Source organism: Apaloderma vittatum, unplaced genomic scaffold (assembly GCF_000703405.1).
Source record: "Apaloderma vittatum isolate BGI_N311 unplaced genomic scaffold, ASM70340v1 scaffold14007, whole genome shotgun sequence".
Classification (NCBI taxonomy): Eukaryota; Metazoa; Chordata; class Aves; order Trogoniformes; family Trogonidae; genus Apaloderma; species Apaloderma vittatum.
This window is the reverse complement of record NW_009725778.1, coordinates 3,000-11,189: the sequence shown is the minus strand read 5'-3', so window position 1 is coordinate 11,189 and position 8,190 is coordinate 3,000. Positions and strand designations below refer to the sequence as shown.

At 39.3% G+C, this 8,190-nt stretch overlaps 1 protein-coding gene across 1 annotated transcript in view; it reads right to left on the bottom strand.

The window, feature by feature from the left end:
- Nucleotides 1-238: 238 nt before the first annotated feature.
- Nucleotides 239-8,190, bottom strand: part of LOC104276639 (lamin-L(III)-like) — a 10,810-nt gene continuing 2,858 nt past the window's right edge. The window contains exons 2-11 of the mRNA XM_009873041.1: nt 7,428-7,584; nt 6,488-6,613; nt 5,411-5,581; nt 4,223-4,348; nt 3,879-4,099; nt 2,961-3,186; nt 1,920-2,027; nt 922-1,038; nt 677-784; nt 239-256 (exon numbers count right to left, since the gene is read on the bottom strand). Coding sequence (XP_009871343.1) covers nt 239-256; nt 677-784; nt 922-1,038; nt 1,920-2,027; nt 2,961-3,186; nt 3,879-4,099; nt 4,223-4,348; nt 5,411-5,581; nt 6,488-6,613; nt 7,428-7,584 — 1,378 coding nt within the window. The remainder of the gene's footprint in view (nt 257-676; nt 785-921; nt 1,039-1,919; nt 2,028-2,960; nt 3,187-3,878; nt 4,100-4,222; nt 4,349-5,410; nt 5,582-6,487; nt 6,614-7,427; nt 7,585-8,190) is intronic.

Here is an 8,190-nt window from a genome sequence, read left to right as displayed (position 1 = left end):
AAGTGCCTCAAACCCATGCTTGAATTTGATGGACTGATATCATCAATACACTAAGAACTTTGATTTCAACCTTTTAATACTTTTGAATAGAAATACTACATTTCTTCAGTGTGAATTTAAGTTATTTTAAGAGTGAGTCAGGGACACTGAAGTGTCAGATAAGTCACTTTATTCCAGAGAAATAAGATACTTCTAGTTAGTGTTTGCATTCTGTTCTTGGGGTAGACAGCTTTTAAGTTTATTCGCAGTCAGACATCTAGATAGAACAGACATTAAAGCTAGTATATTCTGTGTGTCAGTAATGAGACCAAATAATGAGTGCTATTATTTGATCATATTCAATCAGGGAATAAGCAAAACATCAATTCCACTTCTGATGCAAAGCCATGCAAACTACATCCTACGTGAGACGAGAGACTGTGACACTATTAATGAAGCAAGTTTTCTAGGAGATGACAAGCATGATTCTCACCACCTCACCTGCTTAAGGATGCTCACAGGAACCACTATCATGAAACCAAACAACATTTCTTTTTTCTTCTTCTTTTGGTCTGACATCAAGAAAAACATTAAGAATTGTGGAACAGTACTTGGGGAAGTATTTTCATACAGTGATGAAATGAAAAGGCCATTGAATGACAGTGGATAGTACGTATTTAAACTTCAGCCAGCTTACCTGAGGTGGAAACTCCATTTCACTTCCAGTTACTTCTTCAAAAACATCATCTTGCTCACTGCTTTCTTCTCCCCTGGGTATGTGCATCATCCTCCTCTCTGCAAGTTCCTAGAATACAATTGAATCGCCACCAGTAACCCTCAAGAACTGAGCACATCAAACAAGTTTATTGTTAGGACAATAACACGTAGGACAATAGCACATCAAACAAGTTTATCGTTGAAGCTATTTATTATCTCGCTTACCTCACCAGCATCTGTGATGAGTGTAACATCAATGTTGGCCCCAGATCCCCAAGAATTCTGACACTTCCAGACCAGATCGTTAGGACCTGGGCTTGCACCAGCAGCTGCACCCCAGATCTGCAAGAGGTTTAGAGTGAGCTTCTGAAGAATCTTATTTGTAGTTAGATTAGGATTCTGTCTAACATAACTATTAAGTATGCCAATACCAAAGATGTCCAGTAACAGAAACTGAACTACTGTGATCCCTGGCAGGTTAGTTCTTTTCAGGACTTCCAAGAATGGTGGTAATGTCTAGGATTTTTTGTGGTTTTTTTTTTTTCCCACTGAAGACTGTAAAAGATTTAGTGCAGAAAAGGCCATTAACAGCTTCTACCTGATGAAGAGCTAGCCTTGCTTGGACATGCATACCGTTGGAGTCAGAGCCAAGCCATAGCTACAGAGATACCTGTGGCAGAAATTTGTGTATACAAGGTAGCCCCGAGCCTGGGGTCATTCACAGATCTCTTGAGCAAGCTCATACAGAGCTTGAAGTACAGAGTGTAGTGTTTGGCTCTTTGAACACTATCGAAGTGTACTTAGAGTATGACTTTAGAGCTAATATTTATCTTAGTACCATAAACTGTGAACTCAGCATTGCTGAACTGTAGTGGACTAAAGCTTTTAGCAAGTGTAAGTTGTAGCACAACTTTTATCAAATGACAGGAGTATGGAGAACCTGAAGAATAAACTAGAATATTGATTCTGTTCATAATAACAGCATATCCCCATCTGGGATGATCCAAGTTCAATCTGAGATCTACCTGTAAAGAAAATTTAATTGCCATTTCAGATCAAGCTGCTGCAAGATTTTTCCCATCTTCCTCTCCACATACGATAAGGATTTTAGGTTTTCAGGCATTTGCAGTATCAATTCAGTTTTCCTTATTACATGAGTCTCTGTTGCCATCTAACATAACAAGAACAGAGGTCTGAGTAAGTTTTACAAACCCACTACCTACTGTAACTACTTGGCCTGCCCGGAGAGTGAAGCGTGAAGGAAATTTGTATGTTACATCTGACACACTTCCCAGATGTCTTCTTAACACCCATCCACGTAGAGGTTGATCCTGTGGGACAAGCAATTTCGCTCAGCATTACAGCCCAACAGCATATCTTACAAGTACAAAGTTCTTTCCAGGCTCAGTTTTAGTCCCACTCCTGTAGCATACAAGAACCTGATCAATTTTGATGAAGCACTCAAGTAATCATTAAAGCCCTCCTATGTTTTCTTCCTGTACTTGCTTAGGATAATCCTAGTCCCACAAGTTTAGATGTACCTATTCTCACTTTCTGTTCAAGGGCGATCATTATGCTCTTTACCAGAGAGATTCTGATAATTGGTGTTTGTCATGCCCATCTACCAGCTTGGGCAACATAGGAACCTGTGAAGGTTTAAGGCATCTCAGGCTGAAGTGGCTAAACTACCAGCCACAAGTAGGATTAATTCTAGTAATTCTGGATTTGCAGATTAAAATACTGAAAGCATTACCTAGTTAGTCAGATAAACGCTCTGCATGAATTAGATACTGTCAGCTCAATTCAACCTTTTAGCCATTTTCAGCATTTTCAATTAATAAAGCCCTATCATTATCCAATTTGCTAATCACCTTATCTAGTTTGTTGAAGATAAGTAGTACTTCTGATAGTGCTAGCCTGAATCTGAGAGACAACTGAGGGTGGTAGATTTCTGCATCATAGAACCCAAATTACCTTCCCACAAAAGCAGCTCCCAGACAGCGGTGTGAACAAAGCACCGGCAGTACACATACACACACACACGCAAAAAAAAAAAAAAAGGAAAAAAAAAAAGAGACTGGGCTCTAGTCTTCTCTTAGCCAGGTTACCTGAGAAGACCCCACTCTATATTTTTTTTTTTTGGCAGTACTATAACCTCATCTCTTCCTGTTCCCCTATTCTCATCTCTCACCAAGCTAAAAGACAGTTCACAAGCGGTCCTGCTTTGCAATGAAGGCCACACAGGTCTGAATGAACAGAAGTACCTTGTCAGAGTTGTTTTTAAGCCTGACAAATTTTCCATCTGCATCGATTTCTTCAATAGATAGACTTCCAGAAGATGAACCATGCTGAATATTCTTAAATCCAGCACTATGCCCTCTCGTTTTGGCTTCTTTCATTTTCCTTTTCCTTCCATGCAGGAACTGTTGCCCTTGACTTGCTGCTTGACTTGCAGTGCTGTGTGAAGACGGTCTTGGTGACAGCTTCAGCCTAGAAGAGAGTCAGAATATCTGATGTGCTTTATTTCTTCTCACACCAATCTTCCCTCCCACTATAGCCGAGCCTAACAGCTTCTTATATCCAAGCTTTCCATCAAGTCTTAAGTCCCCTTGCCAGTAAAAATAAAATCTCATATTTAAGTGGCTTGTTAAGTTTGGAAGACAGCCCCAGCCCTAGAGTTCAGAGCAAGCTTATGTTGATAAGAAAAGATTCCCAACTGCAAAAAGTATTCCTTTGAAGTCTCTACAGATACAATCTTTGGTAAAAGTAGCTGAAGTTTTTGACCCTTCTTAGCATGTATTGAGAGTTCATGTTGGTCTCATCAGGCAGTGTCTGGATAGTTGGGAGTTGATAGAATTTCCCTCTTTAATTCATGAAACTTGAGTGTTCTTTGATAAATCCCTACGACATAGCACCAAACTTTCAGAAAGCTGACGGGTGCCTAATGGACCTTTGAATTTCTGTCAGCTGGGTTTATCAAGTTACTTCATCTTTCTACCTCACGTGGTGGATGTAGGATATAAATACCTTCTACAGAAGATTATGCTTCAAGAACTAAATTATTGCACTAATGACATACTTAATACTTCTTGCCTCCTCCACATTCTGAAGAATATACAGCTAGTTAGAGTAGAAGTCTTGGATGAAACCAGTTCTCATATGAAGATCTTGTAATAGCCTACCTCTGTTCCTCAACTTCCAGCAACTGTCTGTAGGTACGTATTTCCAGATCGAGAGCCAGTTTCACGTCTAAGAGATGCTCATATTCTTCCAGTTGTGCTTGTGCCTGCTCCTGAGCTTCTTTGATTTCCTTCTCCTTTTCAGCCATACGCCTTCGATGGAGATCCTGATCATAATCCAACATCTCCTGTAGCTCCCTTATTCTGTTCTCCAAAGCAACATTCTAACATTAAAGGGATAGAAAAATCAATTAAGCCATAACTGAAGATTAGAGAGGAGAAGGCAATATTTTTAATTGGGTATCTAAATTTAAATAATTGTAAGTTTACACAAATAAAGGTAGTACCTTGCTTTGAAAACGATCCATTTCAGAAGTCAGATTATCAATTCTTAGTTTTGTTTCCATCAGCTCCTCCCGAGCAACATTGGCCAGGTTGATATTTTTTGCTGCAGACAGCTGAGCATTCTCCACCTATGGGTAAGTCACTGTTAGTAATGAGTCGCTTGTGACCATGTATTTTAAATAAGGAAGGAAAACCAAGTGATTTCCAGCTGTTACATGTAGAAATAGTTATCTTTTACTTAAGTGTGCAGATACCAACAAAGTCGAGGTCAAAGTTTTTCATTGCTTTTTATGGAGGTTTACATGTTTGACAGTCGTATCAAAAATTCAGCAATAATCAGATAGTGAAAATTGCTGGATTAGGATATTTCAGCATGAAGATTTCATATAAACATCAAGTAAATTGATTCTTCAAAAGAACAATGGAGAATGTTGTTCAGAAGCTGCTTGTCAAAGCACAGAGCTACAGGATAATAGGTGTGCTTGTCAAATTATTGCTCTTCCCCAGAAGTCCTATTACTAACCAGTTTCAACATAAGTATAAGCAGCACTGAGCTATTTCTCGAGCAATTCGTTCTCGAGATGTTCCAAGAAAGGATAAAGTAGAGCCATGCTTCCACAAGAGGCATTTGCAGAAATTCCAGTGGAAAACTGGACAGAAGCATCCAAAGGAATTCACTGAGTTGCATATAAGTTGGAATATCGAGAAAGCCAGAAGAAGAAATGAACACAGGTACTTATTGAGAGAAGTAGCAGATCATGTGATTCTGTACTGCAAAGGGACATCTGCACTCATACATTTAGAGGTGCTCTTGTAGAACTGTAAGAATACCTTATTTCATGTATTTTTAGTAAAGCTATCATCAGGAGACCAAGTTTTATTCAATACTGAAATTGCTCAATATAAATATAGCACACCTTGGTCTTGAATTTATTGTATTAGATATTCCTAATCACTCCCCAAAGCGACTGTACTTACACTTGAATCAGTTTTGTTTGGGATCTAATGTTTGTAGAAGTTCTATTATCAAATTTGACACTGCTTTGAAATTCCATAACAACTTATGTCAAGAAATGTTGCACAGAATGCAAGGACTCCATTGGTCAGCTATTTATGCTAACGTGACTTTAATCATATTAAAGTGCAGAGAACTTAAGCTTTATTTTATTGGTATCTTCATACAGACTCACTTTTTGACCAAATGTTCGCACCAGCTCCTCTTTGTACCCTTGAATTTGTTCTTCTTGTTCTTTTCTGAGACTCTGCAGAGCATTCAGAAGCTTGCTCTCAAATTCTCTCTGTTGGACAGATTCTATTTCTGCTATCATGCTCTCATGGACTCTTTTTGCCTCCTTGAGCTCCTAGGAGAAGAAATTTCACAAACAATAAGCAAGCCAATACAGTCTGATTTGAGAGTGGACTTACTGTACCAGCTTAACAAGTCATTCAGTATTGAAGCAGATTTATCACTGAGTACCTGGTAATTCATCTTTATTTGGATCTTAGATAATCACCCATTAGATCAGGTACTTCCACCTTACTAGCTGCACTAGGTTGTTTTGCTACTTCACTGCAAACATTGCTTAAACTAATAAATGCAGTAGTTTGTATTTAATTTGAGGACTAATTCTTTGAACTAGATTGATTTCTCCGCTTTGCTTTATTTGGAACACATGCGTATACACTAAAATTTCTTTAAGCACTGTTACTTCACCTATGCTTGTTGGATAGAGAAATTGGAACTCTCTATCACTTAAACCACACATTTTGAGATTCCTTCCAGTCAAAAGGAAGTTGGCTAACATTCAGATGTTTTTTAGTTCTATGTACTGACTTCTCACACAAAGGTTTCCAGACACCTTTGATAAGTGTTAAGGAAGCAGAGAACGTAAGTTGGTTATTAAAAGAGATTTAACTTCTTCGATTATTTTAGGCTTGTAGCAAACATCTGGAATCATTTAACTTTAACTGTAATATATGCACTTCCAGTTACACAAAGTAGTATACTGGGATTTTAATTACCTTCAGGAGTGCAGCCTGAGAAAATTCTTATATTTCAGATACCTATTGATACTATGCCAGTTAACATGATGTTGTTTACTTTCTTGAAGTCTTCCTAGTTAAGTGGATTTTATTGGCTGGTGAGCTGTCATAGCTTAACTCAGCTAGTTACCTTTTTAAAGACAAAACATATCTTAACATTGCTTTTAAGTAAATCCAGGGATGGACACCTAAAAAAAAGATCTTGTTAATAAGCTAAAACATACATCTTCATGAAGGCACTTCTGGAATGTCAGTTGTTCCTGCAAATTTTTCATATGATTTTCCAGGTCCACCCTCTTCAGCATTTCATTGTGGAGATGCTTTTTGGTATCTTCTAGTGACGACTTCAGCTAGAAAAGACATACATTAGGGTAATCGAATTAAGAGGAGATTTTTACAAACTAAGATGGTCAACTTACTACAGATCGTTCAACTTTGACTCCTCAAGGTGGACTTCTGATGAATCAATTGTACTATCCATATACATTCCTCCCTTTCACAATACGAAGTAGTCTAAACTTATAATTTCCAGTATCAATTTTTCAATGCTTAACAAGTGAAATAGTCTATACTGACAAACTATTACGTGCTTTCAGTGTTGAAGTGTGCTGATTGAATGATACAGAAGTTTGTTGTTTTGGTTTTTTTCTTTACATTTTCTTCCTAAAGATTTGAAATTAGCTTATTTAATGATTACATTAAAGCGTGAACATACAAAAGCTCTTAAAAATGCATTGGAAAAGTAGCAACTCAGGCAGAGTTTATTTTAGTAGCACAAAAAAAGTAGAACTTACCTTACTTATTCTAACTAGATTTAAGCATAGTGAGGCAGAATCCATTCAGTGCTCCCTTTGCTGGCACGTTAGAGAATGCTACAGGGGCTATAGAAGTGTAAGACATTTCAGCTTGCTTTGTCTTTAGAACAAGAAGGACTACATACTGTGGTCATAGAATAGAATTAAAGTTGCCAACAACAGCTGGAAGTTTTAGCAGACCAACTATCACTAGTGTGATAGTTCTGCAAGACTGCAGAACTCTGTCCATTTGTCATTGCCACAGGTAACAGTCTATCCTCATTTTTAAATCTCAATAACTAGCTGGGGAAAAACAAGCAAAAGCTTTAGGAAAAAAAAGCAAAATTGCAATTCCAGGGACAAGTCTTACAGTGACTACATGATCCTTTAATTCACGAAGGTCATTCTCCAAACGTTGCTTCTCATTCAGAGCTGTGGCTAAGTCAGCTTCCTTTGCGTTCAGCTGAGCATCAAGGTCTCTAACATGGCTCTGTACCAGGTTTAAATCAGCTTCTGCTTTGGAATTCCTGCAAGTGAAAGTTTTACATTCGTAAGTTGCAGCTTGTGAGGGAGAAGGTTTGTTTCTAATGTATTTACCTTCACAGAGGTCTGTGGCAGAACTGAAACAGAGGAGAGGTTAGTTAGCAGTGGTGGTGAGAGCACAGGGAGGCTGTAAAAGAAACCAGACAGGCCCTTCAGACAAGCATCATTTGTTTAACCAGAAATATTTCTGACCCAGTTTCCAGCTCTTTTTGTGTGAATCCTAGGCGGAAGCCAGCTATTTTCCAAGGCATTACCGACCGGAGAGGGAAGGGATGGAACAGGCCGCTGTCTCCGCAGGGAGGGACTAGTCACACTCAGAGTCGAAGTTCACCAGAGCACAGTGAGCTGCCACCACCGAGCAAGCTGCTCACACAGACACCTCCTTCCAGCGGCAAGGGCAGCCAGCAGCTCCCAGGCAAAGTGCCCACTGACCCTGAGAGCGCAGCACGGCCCTCACGCCACCCTCACTGGGCAGGAGTGGCCGTAGAGGCCCTCAGGCGGCCCAGCTGGGCAGATGGAGGCCGCCTTCTTGAGGGAGGGTGGCAGGTGAAGTACTCCTCAAAACTCAGCTCAGGCTGCCAAGGGATGTC